This window comes from Vipera berus, assembly GCF_964194415.1.
Source record: "Vipera berus genome assembly, chromosome: 1".
NCBI lineage: Eukaryota > Metazoa > Chordata > Lepidosauria > Squamata > Viperidae > Vipera > Vipera berus.
The window spans coordinates 329,016,251-329,035,142 of NC_138202.1; the positions used below are offsets into that span (position 1 = coordinate 329,016,251).

Below are 18,892 nucleotides of genomic sequence, written 5' to 3' on the forward strand. Positions count from 1 at the left end.
GTGTGCTTTATACATATGCTATAGGGATGCTTCTTCCAGTGAGAGAGAAAGGGATAGTTGGCTAATGTTAATTTTTTTTTGTAAAACACCCAAATCCCACAATAAGTGGCTGATGTTGGTTTTGAAAGGAAGTTAGAAACAAGTAGATGCTGAATACTACAGGTACTTTTGTCTTGCTAAATACTGTGCTGCTGCTAGGTTGCTATCTTGCTTGTGTTTGTTCAATTTAACTTGCTCTATGATTCTGAGATAAAATGTTCACACAAGAAGCCAAAATGCAGTAATTGTATAGTATATACCAGCACACTGTTCAGCTTGATGAAACCCAAATTATTTTGTTAAAAGACATTTAAAGCTTACTGGAAAGAATGTTTCTGCAAAATATATGTAGCTGCCAAATGTATATGCTGTTTAAGAGCACTTTTTAAATTTCCTAATGATTACCAAATGGAATTTGCCTTTTTTCATAGCAGTTGAATACTTGTTCAGTATTGATACTGAACCTCCATCACAATCACGGAATAAATTTCCAATCACCTGGCTGAAATCCCATCAACCTACATGTGATAATGGGTTGTTTTTTTGGTCCCCATAATTGTACAGTGAATAGCATTCACCAAGACATGTCTACTTACTTAAAAGTTATTTGTTAATGCACTTTCTTAATGCAGTATTAAAATGTTAAATAAATCACTATGAGTACATATGCTATTTTAATGCAAATTCCCCTTGCTGGAAACTCTTGAGTAATCTGTTTTAAGTGGCTTGAATTATTTGGTGTAATCAGAAAAATTAGCCACCTCCGGATTATGAACAGCAGTGGTATCAGTACTAGGTAATTCAAGTAAACAAAGTCTATTGCAGTCTCCTTCAGAAGAGACTTGTTGACACTTTTAGAAAAACCCTGAACCTAGTGGGATTGTTTCTATAAAAACAACATTCCTCAGCAAGGTTTGTCCTACTGGCTTGATACTGTAAATTTTGCTAATGCTTCTAATAGTTCACTTGAAACAAATAATAAACTAAGCAGCCTATCACTTCTTAGGTTGCTCCCTAAAACTATTAACTATTGTACTTTCCCTGGATTAAAGATGAATTTTCCTGTACTACTTTTTCTAATACAGAGGTTGATTTAAGGACATGTAATACTGTTAAGAGACCAGCATTTATACATTTTGACTTCTCTGTGGCTGAATACCATCTGGTCCTGCCAACTGAATTTCAAGGAAATATTTATGTTACTATTTCAGAGTTTCTATGTGTATTCCAATATGAATATTGTCATACATATCCAGTAGTAAGGATAATTCATTTAGTTTCTCTGCACTGTCTTGATATTTTTTTGTATGTCCTATCTCCTTTACTACCCAACCGTTTATAACTTCATTAGAAGATATTTCTATAATTTTAATAATTAATACTTTTAGCCCAAATTGCCCACAATTAATGTACTATGTTGTTTGTTGTAACCCATATTATGTCTTCTTTTTATAAAGGGTTTTTTTTTTACCAGTAGCTTGTTTGACAGTTCACAGAAACTGCTTTGGTGTTTTTTTTTTTGGACTTTACAATATTATCTAAGTTGTGTAGCTGGATTTCTGGTTATGAGTCTGAACAACTGCAAGCATTCTGGAGAGATGGTGTCCTTTCATTTTTTTTTCTTTTTGACAAGTTTCTTACATTGGACTTTCCTATTTTCATTTCATTCTAAGTTACTTTTGCTGACAAACCCCTGCTTCCATCTTATGAAATAAAAGGATTAAAATGTCCTCAGATTGGTCCCGTTTTTGATGACTAGGCACTTTTTTCTACAATATTGATTTAATTTCTCATTGTCTTCTTTTAGGATTTTCTGTGACTTCCAATAGGTCAGAAATTTTCTGGTAGTCTTCTCTCCAAGCATTAAACAGGGCTGAGGCTACATAACCTTTTTAGCCCAGGAAGATTGGTCATGTTCTGCTGTTGGCTGAGACTTCATTTCAGCTTTTGAGTGCCATTAGGCCTTATAGCTATCTCCCCTTTGTTCAATGAATAACTGTACTAAGACAATTGTTTTGGATATCCTCTTTATTATATGTGGAATGCACATTTAGCCATTATGTCTTGGTGGAGCAGTGGGCTAATGCCTCCTTAAGTAACACCAGCTGCCTGCAATTAGTGCAGGTTCAAGTCCCACCAGGCTCAAGGTTGACTCAGCCTTCCATCCTTCCGAGGTAGGTAAAATGAGGACCCAGATTGTTGGGGGCAATAAGCTGACTTCATAATAATGCCACTTGGGGGCCCCCCGAAAGCCCTAATAAGCAGGCATATACATAGAATGAAGGCTATTGCTAAGCACATTGATTTGTGCTTAGATTGTAAGCCGCCCTGAGTCTTCGGAGAAGGGCGTGATATAAATTGGATTAAAATAAAATAAAATAAATAAATGTCTGAACATTACTAAATTGTTTCCACTCTACATAAAATACTTAGGATTTTTTAATGTATCATTCAAATAAAGCAACATTTTGGTGGTTATATTGAAAAGATTTGCAATATAACCCTGAGTTCCAATCCACTTTTGGAACTTGTTTTAAGGTGAAACCCCACCACCACCATGCTACTGGTGTAATTGCAGCCACATAATTGCATTTTTGAATGTTAACACTACAGGGAAGCCAGGAGATCATAAGGCAAGTTATAAGAAGACAGAGATAGCATGAACTGTACCTTGAATCAAATAGCCTTGGTGCAAATTGTGAATGTTTATTTTTCTTTACACTGATGAATCACTATATGCTTGTCTCCAGTTCTTTGCGGGCTAGGTTAAGATACTAAGTAAAGGGTTTGCTCATATGTGCTCACTTTAAAGTGAGCTTTAAAGGTATACATATGAGTTTTCTATCCCTACCCTATCTTCTTCTTTTTTTCAGATGTATCCTAGAATAAAATCTGGAGTTCAGTAATACTATCCCTATGATCTCAAGTTATTTGTACTTCATATTTAAATACAGTATGTTCAAGTTATATGGTATGGCATAAAATAAACTGGTGTGTATTTATTGGCAATCTTGTAGAAACACCAACTTTTCAGATACTTATTCCAAACAGTAACTACATTAAGTTAATGCTCATCTGTTTAATTGGTCAGTAGAATGAACTTAAGTGGCCCATGACGTAACCGATGGTTATAGTTTGCATTATTTCTGTAAATTCTGTGAAAATGCCTGATAAAATATGTGTATTTGGTATAATGGAAAAATCTATAGTTGTCACAGACATTTGATTAGCCAATGTTGAAAGTAGGAATGAAGGTCTAGAGCAGGGTTCAGCAACCTGAAACAGTGAAAGAGCCACTCGGAACCGGTTCCCTCCCAAAAGGAAAAACTGGGAGCCGCAAAAAATGTGTGCACATGCGCATACATGCACGCATGCGCAGAACAGGGTTTGACTGAAGAGTGGAGCCAAGGCAAGATACGCACCTACCCTGCATATTTGAATTGATTGGTTGAACTTTTTTAGTCCCACCTTTTTTTGGGGGGGGGACTGCTCATGGCAGAGGACTGGGAGCCGCAGATGGCTGAAAGAGCCGCATGCAGCTCCGGAGCCACGGGTTGCAGACCTGTGGTCTAGAGAGATACTTGACTTAATGTAGTAAATACTTGTATGGTTAAAATTAGATAATTTGTGTGCAAGTTAACTGATCTGTTATGCTTTTTTTCCAGGTGAAATAGCCAACTTTTTAAAAAATGTCTCTAATTTAGCATATGATGAAAAACCCCAATATGAAATATTGAGGAAAATCCTTTTGAATGGCCTGGAACAAAAAGGAATTTGTTACAAGGAGACACTGGATTTAACCTCTGTTCAAACCTCTCTAAATGAATGCACAATTCACCACAGAAAAGTAAGTAATGAAACAATAAAGGTCAAGTCTAAATAAATATGAGGTAACAATACATCTTGTAAGAACTGGTTAACTTTAAATCACATTTAATATTTGGGGAAATTAAATTTGTAGGTGTGTATATGTCTTTTTCAAATTATTCCTTTTAATTGCTGAATTGAAAATGTGATAACTTTTGAGGGAAATAGAAGAAAAAATAATAGATGAGGTGAGGATCAAAGAGATCGCTGGTATGTCCTTAGCAGCTAATGGAACCTGACTCAAAAGCTAGTTGGACCAGTTAGTACATAGATTGAAGACCTCCATGAAATATCGAAATAGACTAGACTGGGAAAGAAAAAGGCAGTAACCAATCTTGCTTTCAGAGGAACTGCATCAATATTTCCAAGAAGCCGTTCAGTACTAAGCTTGCTTTACAGGAGATTTCACCTTGGAAGAGCTTCAGATTATTGCTAGGGAGAGATTAAAATGGCGAGCATTTGTTAATCATCACTTGGAGTAAAAATTGACTGGCATCTAAGTAAACTGCAAAGTAAATTATATTACATGTTTAAGTATTAAAGTTGTTTCTGATTTAAGGTGTGGAGCAAGCATTGCTCAATGTTAAAAGTGCTAAATCTTCAGATTAGATAATCTAGCATATTATGAAACGTTGACATTTTCTTGGATAGGTTCCAAAGCAGAATGTTACAGTGAAGTTGGGGGATATTATCTTTCTTGGAGTAGATATGTTTAATTTCATTTTCTTTCTGCACAATATAATTTGTGTTCTGTGGTATTTGTGAATCATCATGAATGCCGGCAACGTCTCCCAGACCATATTTAAAGCAGTTGCTTTTTATTGCTCCATCTATTAGCACCAACCTCAAGATTTTATTTTTTGGGCAGATTTTCATTCTTGCCTTCCAAAATGTCTATACTTGGATTACAATATGTGTCTCAATATAAATTGTGATACCATAGTGCTTATTTTTGTTATTGGAAACTTATAAAAACACCAATAGTAGTAACAGAATAACAAACCTTTATTATTAATTTTGGATTAATATGATTAACACTTCCCAGCCCCAATTAAAAACATGGCATGGTTGTCTCTTGCCATATGGATAAGTCTGAAGTCTTTGTTGATGAGTATTCATTAAGGCAAGGTCAAGATGTCATTCAGTTTTAATATCCCTAGTGAACTTTGGACTGTCACAAACATGTTAGTCAAAAAATGTGGGATGAAAACTAAAGTGACTGATCGGCTGTAAGATAAATGGTGATCCAAATCTTAGTGCACAGATGGTTTTGATTTTGCTGAGTTTTGTAGCTGTTGCAACTGAAGACATAAAATAGCAGCCTAGTCATAAATTAGCTCTTTGGAAGCCAAACCTTGGCACCAAAGCTTTACAACCTTCAATTAGTAGCAAAAGAAGTATTTGAATGGCTCTAGTATTGACATCGGTAGGTCTGCATAGTAATCATTCCTAATAGAAGAGAATCTCTGTTTGAGGGGCTTTTGCATGGCTAATTAACTACCACTGAGAATATGTAATTTTTTCATGATCTCCCGATTGTCACCTTTCTCTCATGATACAATTACATTTTATTGTAGCAAGTGCCTTTGGAAACCCAATTGTCAACACTATTTACGTTGTGCAGAAAAGCAGAACAAAAGTTCATGTTTAATAAAAAGCCACTGGATTTTGATCTTGGTAATTGCCAAGACTTTTTTTTTCTCAGAGTTTTATAGACTTTGGTATTTTTTTTCATTACTTTTTCCACAAAGCAAAAAGCCATTTCCTTGCTGCTGTGGTTGCCATTTAATCTAAATTAATTGGAGCAGCTTCTTTTTGTATCTATGATTGGTACAATTTTCTAAAGTTAATTGAAATATGCACATTTTTAATTAAGAGATCTGCTTTTTGACAAAGTTCCTTCTCTCATCTGTAAACACAGATCTAAGTTATAGTAACTTATTCTATTAAAGCTATAGCAATAACCTTAATAATTCTACATTAAAAGCTCCTCTTGGACATAATCCTCTGAAGCAAGGTCCAAGGATTTATAGGAGCTCCTCATAAAACAAAGCAGACTTCCATTTTCAGATTCAGCCTCCTGCCTCCACATTTTCCTCCAAGCTTTTCAAATTTGGGAAATCTAAGTTATAAAATGCCAGAAGATTCATAAGTCTTATCAGTTTTCTTATGTCTAGGACTTGGGAGAATATGTATGTATATATGCATGTGTATACACACACACAAAGTATAGAAAAATAATTACTAAGAGTCACTTAGATAGTGAAATTGGCATTGTATAAACTTGATTAATTAATAATAAAAATAAATAAATAAGTGGTGGATTTGGCTGGGAACAAGGAGTAAAATTCTAGCCAGAGGTTGGTCTGCAGAGGGGATTTTTTTTTTTGAACTGCTTGTTGTATGTCACAATATACCTGCTTTTAAAGCTGTATTTTGTTTCAATTGTGCTTTTGCCATGCAGGATTGCAGTGGTGCGGGGAAGTTTCAGAGGAACAAACTTAATGTCATTTGTTGCTATTATTTGCAAAAATAATTATATTAATATTATTGTGTTTATCATGCGTGTACGTGTGAGGAGGTACAACATATGTTCTATGCTGGTATAAGGAAGGCAGTAAAACTAAAGGTGAGGAAGGTGGTGCAGAAAATTAACAGCACCACTTATCCCAGCTGTAATACCTGTATGATTTCAATATAGGAATGGATTACAGAATTATGTTTTGCATTGATTAATCTGAAAATTGAAAAAAACCTTACTTTTTGAGGGTTAGTTTACTGTCTCAGGTTACAGTATTGGTGTCATGGTTCCAATAGATGAGACCAACCTTAGAACTCCAAGGCTTTAAGAACTTGTTTATTGGTTACAAAGTATTGGCACGGTCAAAAGTGAAACCAAGACAAACTTCCCTCCAAAAAGTTACAGTATTACAAAGTTAAAACTTCCCACCCCAGTACTGTGCAATCAACTATGTTCCCCAATAGAATAATTTGGTGGGTTTTCTAACATTAGGCTTAGCCCCCAATCTAACGAACAGAAATGACCTTGGTTCCCACAGGACAGAGAATTATTTAGGCTAGCACAAAAATGCCACCACTTTCCTCCCACTCTGGTGGCAACCGAAAACAAGCCAAAATGGCATCATTCAGGTTCGTTGCAGAGTTGACAATTGGCATCACGCAAATCTTGATATGAAAATGGGAGTTTGAATTTGTTTGCTGTTTTCAAGTACATATAAAGCTCCTAACCAAAAAATCTCAATTGTCACAGCTTCTGTTACTATATGTTGCTAAAAACAAATCTGGTTTTATAGAAAGCTTCCCACTAATTCCAAATTTGATATGTGGGGTCCATTCTTAGTCACTTTTTACAATTGCTTCAGAACTCTCTCTTAAAATAGAGAAAAAGATATCTGCAATTCAGATTTGGGATTGAAGTAGGACAAATCACCTACCATATATGACAATTTTGTACCAGGTGTAATTTACAAGTTTTAATACTTATTTATAGCTAGGTATATCATATACAGTAGCAAATACAGTATAATTCATTTTGTCCTCCTGTCTATAACATACAAAAAGATGGAAGAGGATGCTTCATATTCCAAATATGGAGCTAGCAGAAGCACAGATTTAATAATATTGGCAAGAGTTTGTAAAAATGAATATTCCTTTAATTTTTATGTATGTCTGGTGTTTGTCATGATACAGTAAATCCTTGATTAAACAAATAAAGACAAGAAGGATTGCTTCAAAGCTGAATGTTTGCTAAATGATGAATGAGATTTTTCTAGCCTAGAAACACTTGTATGAAAAAAAAAACATATTTACTGATAGCAGTGAATTATTGCCTTAAGTCATCCAATTTTAACAAAACTCAGATTCTGGATGTCCACAAAACAGTTACATTAAAATTAGGCTTGTATCAGTGTGGTGATAAATAAAAGGATTTATACCTACTTAGATAATTTTAAGATCTCTGGCTTGGATATCTTTTTGTTAAAGGCTGGAATAAAAAAGAACATGTACTCATGGCCCAATTAAAGCAACCCTATTTTCCTGGTATTTGGAACAAAATTTTAAATCTATTTTGTAAAAATATTTTTGAAGAATTGGAGATGAAAAATCTTTGCCCATTCTCTTGAAATAATTCACAACTTCTGCCTTTTGAGTGGAATACTGGAATTGGACATGCACATTTGAGTGTGTGCTTAAGCTAGTGCATTTTATTCGATAGTTGCCAGTGCATCCTACTTTATAAATCTTATTCTAAACATAGGTATAAGGGACGTGGTGGCTCAGTGGGTTAGGACACTGAGCTTGTCAATCAGGTCGGCAGTTTGACGGGTCGAATCCCGAGTGCCGTGTAACAGAGTGAGCGCCTGTTACTCGTCCCAGCTTCTGCCAACCTAGCAGTTCAAAAGCACGTAAAAATGCAAGTAGAAAAATAGGGACCACTACGGTGGGAAGGTAACAGCGTTCTGTGCGCCTTTGGCGTCTAGTCATGCTTGCCATATGACCACGGAGACGTCCTCGGACAAGCGCTGGCTCTTCAGCTTTGAAACGGGAGATGAACACCGGCTCCTAGGGTTGGAAACGACTAGCACACATGTGTGGGGGAACCTTTACCTTTAAACATAGGTATAATTTGCTAATCTTTCCCATTCCTTTTGCTGTTACTTCTCTCTTCTAGGCTACACAGCACAAATGCATTTTGTAGCTGTTCAGATTTCAATTATTTTTTAATAATATTTTGTTATTTTTTACAATAACAATCTTTAGTGCTTCGTGAACAGTGTGTTGTCTGGGTTCATATATTTAAAACAATGATAATTTCTACAATTAATATGTTGGTTGGTAATATATCTCTTGATCCTCTCTTCTTCCAGTAATATTCTCCTTTTGTCTACATTAAACAAATATAATTCTTAATATTTTCAGTATATACCAAGTTGAATATAAACATTTTTAGTATTTATGCATATAACATCAACATATAACAAGATTTAATCAGCTTGTTTCCATTGTATTTATGTCATCTTACTAAATCACTATGTCGTTTTCAAGGTTCTTATTGAAGCTTAGTTTCCCCTCAGTATTCAGACCACTCAATTATAATTTTCTCAAAATTCATTACCTTTAAATATCCAAACTTTTCATTTAAATAGACCCTCTCAATATTTTAACATTTCATATATTCTAAAAGTATTATATTACTTATATATCTTATTCCTCTTACTATAGGGCGCTTTACAAGCTATTATCTATTCTTTTGGCTTTATTCCAACAATATTTAATCCTATAATACACCATCTGATAATCTTTCTCTAGGGCTTCTTTATATCCAAACTTTATATATATTTGTTGGAATATAGTTAATATATATATTAACCATATTAAAACAAATGCTTAGTTATATAATATTCCATCTGATAAGTTGAATCACATCTCTTGATTCCAACTGTAATCTTCTTTTGTCAGGTTGCTTTCCAAATCAGTAAGTTTGTCTTGCCAAGTTGTATTTTTGCAAGTGTTGTTGAGGACAAAAAAGACAAATCAAGTATAGTATCAGTTTTTTGTCTCCCACATTTTAGTGATTCTTCTGACAGTTCTTTAATCCATATTATTTGTTCTTTTTTATCTTCAAATTTGTTTTGAAGTCCTGGAGGATAAAGCATCTTTTTTGTCTTCTTTGTTATAGTGAGGTTTTGCAGATTTTTTTTGTTTGTATTAAATTGTAGTTTTCTTCATTTGTAGCTTTTCTATTTAAATCACTTTCATTTATGTTCTGCTGTCTGATTTGTTTGTTCGTTCTTTGTTGTCATTTTTTGAGTCTTATATTAGTTGTAGGTTTTAAGTTAGAGATATGTTCATTTATATTGTCATACTTATTTCTAATCTCATCATGATCTGAAACAATTATCGTTTGAATCTGTCGCAGTATTGTGTATATTTTCTCCTGGAATGTATTTGTTTTGTCTTGACTCATTTTTCCTGCAGATCTTCGAAACTCCAAACTGGGGTCTTCAGGAGAAAGTGTTGGGTATGGTTTTCTATCACTTTTAGATAGGTATATATCTGTTTTATCTCTCCCCTCTAAGTAGTTTTTCATTGGTGTCATAATATTTTAATTAGCTTTATCAAGCCAGCCCATCTTAAAATCCAAACAGCCAGATCTTACATAGTTCTTATCTTTATATAATAGTTTTATAATCCAATATGTTTCCAATTGTCAAGGTACCACTGAAAACAATTATTTTGTGACAGTTCTTCTTTTCAGGGGTCTTGTAATTATCAACCAGTCAGGATTCAGTCCAAAGTATTTGACCATCTAAAAGTTTTAAAGTAATTTCTCCTTTAGAAGATTAGCCAAAGGCCAAGATTTTTCTTTCTCCGCAAACAGTTCAAAATACAGGTCAGTGTGTTTATAATCCCAGAAGGTCAGCAGTTTCTAAACACATGTAGTTTCACTCAGTACTAGATAGCTCAGTGCTTTGTTCTCAGCTGTTTTTTGCTATTTCTAGGCATCTTACCAACTTCTGGGTCAATGCAGCTAGTTTTCTCTAATCCTCCACTAGATGTCACTGTTCATTTTCCAACTTTTTAAAACAGTTATTTTTTTTGTTCTTTTTAATATATATAATTTTATCAATACTTTTTCAGGTATAGAGTTTTAACAATTTTCTTAGCTTTCTAATTTATCCAAACTGTAGTATTTTATACTTTTATTCCCCATAAGGGTTTAATACGCCACTTCCGCCTATAGAAGGATGCTTTTGTGCTGGTTAGTGCTTTTGGACTTCGGCTGCAAGTAGCTTTGGCTGGTCAACAAAGTGTGACCAGCCTTTCTCCTGTTGGATTAGAAGGCTTCCCCCAAATCGAGTGAAACGAACACCGTCGTTCCAGAATCGTCAGGCTACCTTTCTTTTCTTCACCATCTCTCCAGGGCAATTAGACCCATTTAGGGTCCCCTGGCAGGGTGAAACTAGCCATGGGGTGCGGAGGTCCGTGATCCCGCAACCGAGCGCTACAACACAAAACCGGAAGTCCCCAGATTTCAATCTAAACAGCCTCCTCATGCATGTAAACCAGTATCTTTACTTAATAGAAAATTTTAAAGGAAGAAGCATAAGGGAACCAAGAGATATTGCCTATCAACATGCAATAGACAAATAGGTTATTCTATTTAAAGAGCTAAGGAAAATCTTTTAGTTAGTATTTCCCATTTGAGACACTGAAATTAAAATACAGTATGTTAGTTATTGATAAACTTGGTTTCACCTCTACTAAAGGTTACTAATAGTCATCTCTATTTCTCTACAAAAATACTGAAACAATTTTTTAAAAAGTAATGCTGCCTTAGGAAAGCAAATTGTAGCAATCTTAAATAGCTGCTAATTTCATAAAATTTGTCTATTCCTTGCATGGCTGCATGTTAGCAATGTTTTTTCTAGTATTGTGATTATTTCATGTTACGACTCAAGTTCTTTTAGGTAAAACTAATTCAGTGGATGAAGGCTGCAGTACTGTATCATTTCATGGATTGCACTCAGGATGGCTTAATTTGTACATTTAATAGGCTCATTTGCTGATGCCAACACTGAAGCAAGTTAAAGGACAAGAAAGACAACTAGAGAACGAGGAGTTTTTTAATCTTAGAAAAGCCACTGCACAAATGAAAAGTAGCCAAATACAAAATAAGCCGGAACTGGTTAGATTGAATAAATTTACTCAAACTTCAATGGTGAGTTTGTTATGTTGCATTAAATTGTACCTGTTTGTTAAAACCTTTTTCTTTTTCATTTTATTTTTTTTCTAGAACATGAAGTACAGATGATAAATGGAACTCAAGTATGGAAATATTTGTCTTGAAATACATGCTTTCTATGAATATGGAAATATTGCTAGAAATTACTATCAAACAAATAATATGCCCTAATGCCCCTGACAGATGTTGCCAGGAATATAACATTAAGAACAAATATTATGTTCCATTATTATAACTCGTATGGTGCTTCCTAATTTTAAAGGCTTCCAGATTTACTCAGTCTTCTAAAATTTTAAAACTTTTTTACATATTTATTACTCAATGCAACATTAAGCTAAGCAATTTCATATTGCCCATATAATAAAGTCCCTACAAATGTAGCTATTTAATATTTTAGTGTTTTGACTTATAAGCTACAACTAAGGCTAAGGATATTTAAGTACAATAGGTATTTATGCAGTGCTTCAATTAGATTGAAACACCACACATTTGGAAAATTGTAATTTTCTGTGATTTTACAAACAGAGAATGATCTGCAAGAAATAAATGGAAATGTTTGATTTGGATGTGGTTGGGAATGGGAATGGTCCTTAGACTTGTACGTTCTCCATACTTTATAAAAGTATGATTATTCACAAAATGCTTGAATGAGACAAATTCCAGGGGTCTTGTCCAAGTGGAACAACTGTAAGCCCATAGCCACAGTTTGCAGCAAAACATTCTTAAGAAAATACTCTTCAGATACATCTTTTTGATCATTCCACTTTATTGTTTTTAAAAAAGAAAATACTATTCTTAGTTAGCTTTCTTAATATAAGTTAAGGGGAAAATATTTAGACAACCTTTCTAGCAACAGAGTACCGAACATTTGCTGTTAATCAAATTGCCATTAGCAATGTTTTTGCCTTCTTTTTCAGGACAATATAAAATCATTGCCCTGGACATATTCATGCAATTCTTTCCAGAATCTTCAAGAAAATTGCAGAGAAAATGAAGTCACATATTCAGCAATCCATCAAACAGAATTTGTGCAAACTCTGACCAGCTCTTCCACACACCGCCCCTCTCAGATTGGACTGCATGGAAAACTGTTTCAGTATATTGTGGCCATTGTTGTCCTCTTCTTCTTAATAATGCTCTCTCTCTATTACCTTTGATATCTTCTCCAGTAGGAGAAGGAAATGCAATTATCCATTTGTATTCAGAATTTCTGAGCAGATATTTTCAGTGTGATTTGCTGGAATAAATTGGTTTTGAAAGCAAAGTTAATATATAAAGTTGCTTACAATATTTTGCAAAAACTGTGAGATTTTAAACATTTCAAAAATACACCATTCCCTAAGCTTCCAAATTGTAAGGCTTTCTACACTGGGATTCATCACAAGCCTATAATGAAGTTTCCCATGGATTATTATAATCGTGTTATTTTCAAATTTATTTGGAAGCATTTTTATTCATCTTTGCTTACCTTATTACAATATGGGCATTCACCAAATATGACATTGAAACTTTGTCGACTTGAAGGGAGCCCACGTAACCACTGTAGAGTAAAATAAGGTATTATTTGCTGCATTTGAAGATAGAGGATGGCTATGAAAATGCTGCAAACAGGATAAGCATCTCTCCTGTTCAAGGCTTTAAATCAGTACATTCTGATCCAACATCCATCTCTCTCTTTCTGACATACACACACACACACACACCAGACTTATCTTTGGATGTGAAGTTTATTTGTTTAAGAGAACCAATTCTGATAGTTTTGTTATATTTAGGTGTTACATTTGTTTTAGAAACAATTCTAAGACTCATCTTAAAGTAGAATTTGCAGTAATTATTAATTACTTAGGGAGAAGATTGAGCACAAGAAAGATAAAATTAATAGCAAACGATGCATTATGATATCTGAGCAATAATATTCTATATCAGTGTATTTTTTTGTAAAAATCCTGTTCTCTACTAAGCAATTAGATTTCCCTTAGTTTTAAATTAGTACAGTTACTGCATGGAATTAAAAGCCTAGAAGAAATACAATATTGAATGCTTCTGATAATCATACCTCATATAAACAGACTTGATGAAAAGACTGGCTACAATGAGAGTCATCACAAACTTGGTCTGGAATAGCCCCATCTAGGCGATAAGCATAGCAAATACCACAATCCATAGAGAAGTCCTTAAAAATATAAAACAGAACTATATTAGTGAGGTGAGTAGGTTTAGTACATACACTGCACTAAGCCAAAGTTCAACCGGGATTTAGGAAAAAAACAAATAGCAGACAAACCAAATTATATGATGGCTCAACAGGGTGTCTAGAGTTCATCAATTATGCTGTGTTCTAATACATGTTAATGATTTCTTTAAAATCATTAGTTTTATCAATTTTATATAGCACAGTACAGTATAACTTAAGAGGCAAACTGGTTACCTATAATTGTGTTTTCAAGTAGCCATCTGTGAATTCATATACATCAGGAGTTCCCAACCAGGGGTGCTCACAACCCCTGGGGGTGTGAGATGATATTCCAGGGGGTGCGAAAACCTAGGTTTAGAACTTTCAAAATTATAGTGTATATGCATAATTCATTTTGACCTTTTGTAAGGAGTGTGAGAATATATCAGAAGTGTTCTAGGGGTGTGGGGTATGGAAAAGGTTGGGAACCACTGATATACATGATATACATCTGCACTCAGCCTGTTTACATCTTTATGGCTTATAGAGTTTCTTGATAGGAGTCCTGCCCTGTGCATAACATTCATAACTAGTCATGCCTCTGCTGAATCTCTTCCTATTTAAAACAGACAGTGGAATATGAGAGGGACACTGAGATCTCCCAGTATCAAGTGGAGAAAGATAATCGGTTATCCCCCATACCCTGCTCTCCCTGATGCCACTATTAAATGAATATGTAGATTGTTACATGCACATGGGGTTCCTCATGAGTGGGGGAGGCCCTGGGAGATTCGCACTTAGCTGGGTCCATAAAAGAGGCAAACAAACAGCACAATCTTTGCAAAGCCAAGAATAGCCCATGCAGGTCCCAGAATATGCTTGTGAGAGAACACTAATTCCTTACCTAGCTTGAAACAAAGTTTGATGATTAAAACTATTTACTTGGAAAATGCTGTGACCCTGAAAAGCCAAAAAAACAGTCACCAGTTTTTGAATACTGTTTCATTATTTGTTCAAATTTACATAGCTGGCCATCTCCTAAAGGGAACTCTGGGTAGCATACAATAGATAAAACGTAAAACATAAAAAAGAGTAAATACAAATAGAAAAAAAAATCACAAAAACAAAATTGCAAGTAGAAAATAGGCGTTTTTCTCTAGAGGGAATTAAATACCTCAGTTGGTAAGAAAGTATAATACCTTGTTTTGAAATACTAAAATGGACTTTGTCCTCCCAAACAGATTAATTGGAGAAAGGAACTATCTGGGCAAAATGTGGAGAATAAGCTCTTGGCATGAATTTCTCTCCCAAGTCTTGAATCCAAGGAAGAATGGCTAACCAGTAAATCTAGGAATGAGGGGTCTGCAATAATAGAGGTCTATCCTGGGTTAATCAAGAGACTTTTTATTCTGTTTGGAAGGACACAGGATATTTTTAAAAAGATTTCGGTAACTTATTTTCCTAGTACTTATTATTGGCATCCCCAATATAGCAGTGCATTGGGGATGCCAGCAAAGATAGGGATCATAAACTTGATTGCAATTAGGCTTTAGGGGACCTTTCTGGGAAAGGCTCTAAAGCTGAGAAAGGTAGAAGATTAAAAAAAAGGATGACCAGCAGCAAGGCAGATAGCTACAGATAATCCAATAAATGCACCACTGGATGATCTGAATAACCGGGTTAGGGACAAATTGTTGATAGAGAAAATCTATAAGGCCATTAAGAGTTGACAAAGATTTTCTGAAAAATGGTAAAGAATTTGTATCCCCAAAAATGGATTATAGATGAGAGAAACAATTGTGCCAAGCCCATTTTGTGCTGTATCTTAGCTGATTCCAAAAAGGATGCTTTGGGGTTTAGGGGTGTGAACAAAAGAGCTGTCTGCAATTTTTTTAAAGCAGTTATGCCTTTTCCCAGAATCAAGGGGTTGCCTGCCATAGTGAGCAAACAATCCTACAAACATGGATCCTTTAAGGAGCAGCAGCCTAGTATATTTATTTTCTTCTACATGTACTCTTAATCAACTTTTTAGAATCTAATCTGAACCACTTGTACAGTTCTATTTTGTAAATATCTGGCAGTGCTTGCAAGAGCCTAGGTTGTATCCATTGTGGGGGGGAGGAGGTTTGCTGTGGAATGGAGCCTTCAAGGCCATATGTGAATGGAGTCAATAACCTATATCCCACAATGGAACATAGATATATAATTGTTTAGAAACTGAACAAAATGGAAGAAAAGAAAAATTTCTAAAAGAATCAATAAATATTTCTAAAAGTGAATGTGCTATTACTGTGTTGGTAGAAAATAAAACTAAAGGGATTAAAGGAAGCATGCCTTATTAGGCATGTCTCACATGGGACGGAGCTCCTACTAGGAAATCCCATTAAGTTCTAGATTGTTCTGAACAGGCTCTTGCCTCATCCCATGTGAGATAATCACAGAGCTACAATGAAGAACTAGTCTTAAACTTAATTGGTTAAAACACACATTACTGTTTCTAATTAATTGTGTCTTTTAAAGCAAGTTTAAATGTTTTAATCAGTATTTATAAAACTTGTATATGGTAGTCACCATTTTAGATGAGACAGTGTTTTTTTAAGAGTAGATATATATGCATCACCAGAGGCCATCTAGAAATAAGTATTCTTTTTTCCCATCCAGTGTTTTATTTGCATGCAAATTTAACTTTTTGTATTCTTCTTTAATTAACTAAGATCTTTCAATCAGCTTAGCTTTACATTTTATCACTCACAGGATGATAAAACAATGAGACCCAAGGCAGGATACATGGACAAATATTGCCTTTTGATATTCTACCACAGATTTTCTATTAGTAGACTGAAGATAGGAAATCATAGCATATAAAGATTCAAATAGAGCTTTGATTAATCTCAAGCAATTCCTTTCTCAACTGATCTTGATGTATACATCTTATTACAGGAAAGGGCATTAGGTGATATGAAAGCTCTCAAATTACAGTAACCTACCAATGTATTATTGCATAGTGTCACATATAATACATATGTGCAAGATATAACAAATTCTCCATGAATAAACAACATCATGAAAATGATACTGAGATATTCCAAAATTACACCTAGTCAGAGCAGTCACAAACCTGACATTCTACGGGCAAAGAAGAAATTGTATTCTTCCCAATTTTTTTATTATTATTCTCATTCAATGTGAGCACATAGGAAGAATAAATCTAAATAGGAGGCCATACAGCATCACAGCATGGTTTGGAAGCAACACTGCTTCAGACAGGAAGGTGGTGCAGAGTGGTGAGGATGGCCGTAAAGATCATCGGCAGTTCCCTCCCTCCCATCCAGGATATAGCACAGAAGCGTTGCTTGAGCAGGGTCCATAAGGTTATCTGGGACACTACAAATCCTCTTCACAACCTGTTTTCCTTGTTACCTTCTGGGAGGGGGCTTCATGGTATCCACAGCAGAACATCCAGATTCAGCCATAGTTTCATTCCATACAGCATTAACCTTGTGAACTCCCAAGCTTCCTCCTTCCGTTACATATTCAAGATGGTCAGTTTTTAATATTTATGTTTTATGTATATGTAGGGGTGTAGGTCTATAAAGGTAAAGGTTCCCCCACACATGCGTGCTAGTCATTTCCGACTCTAGGGGCCGGTGCTCATCTCCATTTCAAAGCTGAAGAGGCAGCATTTGTCCGAGGACGTCTCCGTGGTCATGTGGCTGGCATGATTAGACGCCAAAGGCGCATGGAACGCTGTTACCTTCCCAACGTAGTGGTCCCTATTTTTCTACTTGCATTTTTATGTGCTTTCAAACTGCTAGGTTGGCAGAAGCTGGGACGAGTAACAGGCGCTCACTCTGTTATGCGGCACTCAGGATTCGACCCGCCAAAATGCCGAGCATCTGATCGACAAGCTCAGCGTCCTAACCCACTGAGCCACCGTCCCTGTGGATCTATACGTATGTTGTATATAGTATGTTTAGGTGAGTGTCATGTATGTTTCACTTTGAGAGCGGGCAACTAAATTTCATTTTTGATGTGTGCCGTTGTGCCCACAGTAAAAAAATGACAATAAAGGTTATCTTATCTATAGAATAGTCCCCATGTACAAGCAAACATTTTTAATCACGTACATTCTCTTTGAAAAATAGTTGTTTTATTTCCAAATCTGTAATATTCAAGGAAAGTATGAAATAACTTACAGTTTTTTCTAGAGCTTCTCGAGATGGGAAATCAATTTCCAAAATCTCTTTTAAATTTTTTAATAAACTATTTTCCGGGTTCCTAAAAAAGGAGAAAATACTATTACAAATATTTTAATTAAATTATTAACTAAACATATTTACAAGCAGATATACTTACCACATATGTATATTGCTATTCAGCTTGATTTTCAACGGATTTACCACTGAAAACAAATTATGCACAAGTTTACATTTTTCACAAGAAAACATTTTTCAGAATATCTAATCCATGAAGGAGTGGTAGTTCTATAGTTCAGAATTGGTGGTTTTATAGTTCATCTGTAATTGGTTCCCTAATTTTGCAGATAATGGATTCACGATCAAGAATGTCTTTTTTTCATTCATATACAACTTTTCTCATAGTCACAGAGCAGCTGACTTCATAAGACAAGTTATAATAAATTTGAATAATAACTCAAATTCAAACTACAGAATGGCACCACTATATAATTTTAATGCACATGCATCGTAACATATTTTCAATATTCATTTTATTTAATATCTCTACACAATGTTGTACATGTATGAGAGTTGGTTTGAATAAATTATCTTGATTTTCAAGGGTTTTCTGCTGCTTCAATTAGATATCAGATTTCTGTTTCTGTAGCTTTTTCCAAATTAATTTCAACTTGTCCCAGAGCTTCACTCAGCCAATCTTATTTGAATGGCTATTTTGCTTGAAGCCAAGTGGCTTCTCCACATGAACTGGAAATTGTCACCTTTTTCAGGGGCATATTTTAGAGAAATAATTTGATCAAATCATCCCACTGAAGTTTGCACAATCCCACTAAAGAAGCACCTCTGATC

The 18,892-nt window shown here is 34.9% G+C and overlaps 2 protein-coding genes across 2 annotated transcripts in view; one reads left to right on the forward strand and one right to left on the reverse strand.

Moving 5' to 3' along the window:
* The window catches only part of VRK2 (VRK serine/threonine kinase 2), a gene marked incomplete at its 3' end in the record, with an annotated part of 64,529 nt that extends 51,698 nt beyond the window's left edge, over positions 1 to 12,831 (forward strand). The window contains exons 11-13 of the mRNA XM_081333468.1: positions 3,705 to 3,886; positions 11,486 to 11,650; positions 12,592 to 12,831. Of these exons, the coding sequence (XP_081189594.1) occupies positions 3,705 to 3,886; positions 11,486 to 11,650; positions 12,592 to 12,831 (587 nt within the window). The remainder of the gene's footprint in view (positions 1 to 3,704; positions 3,887 to 11,485; positions 11,651 to 12,591) is intronic.
* FANCL (FA complementation group L) overlaps positions 12,774 to 18,892 on the reverse strand; it is a 43,608-nt gene continuing 37,489 nt past the window's right edge. Inside the window, exons 10-14 of the mRNA XM_081333484.1 lie at positions 18,204 to 18,249; positions 18,044 to 18,125; positions 13,731 to 13,847; positions 13,143 to 13,214; positions 12,774 to 12,911 (exon numbers count right to left, since the gene is read on the reverse strand). Of these exons, the coding sequence (XP_081189610.1) occupies positions 12,876 to 12,911; positions 13,143 to 13,214; positions 13,731 to 13,847; positions 18,044 to 18,125; positions 18,204 to 18,249 (353 nt within the window). The 3' untranslated portion in view covers positions 12,774 to 12,875. The remainder of the gene's footprint in view (positions 12,912 to 13,142; positions 13,215 to 13,730; positions 13,848 to 18,043; positions 18,126 to 18,203; positions 18,250 to 18,892) is intronic.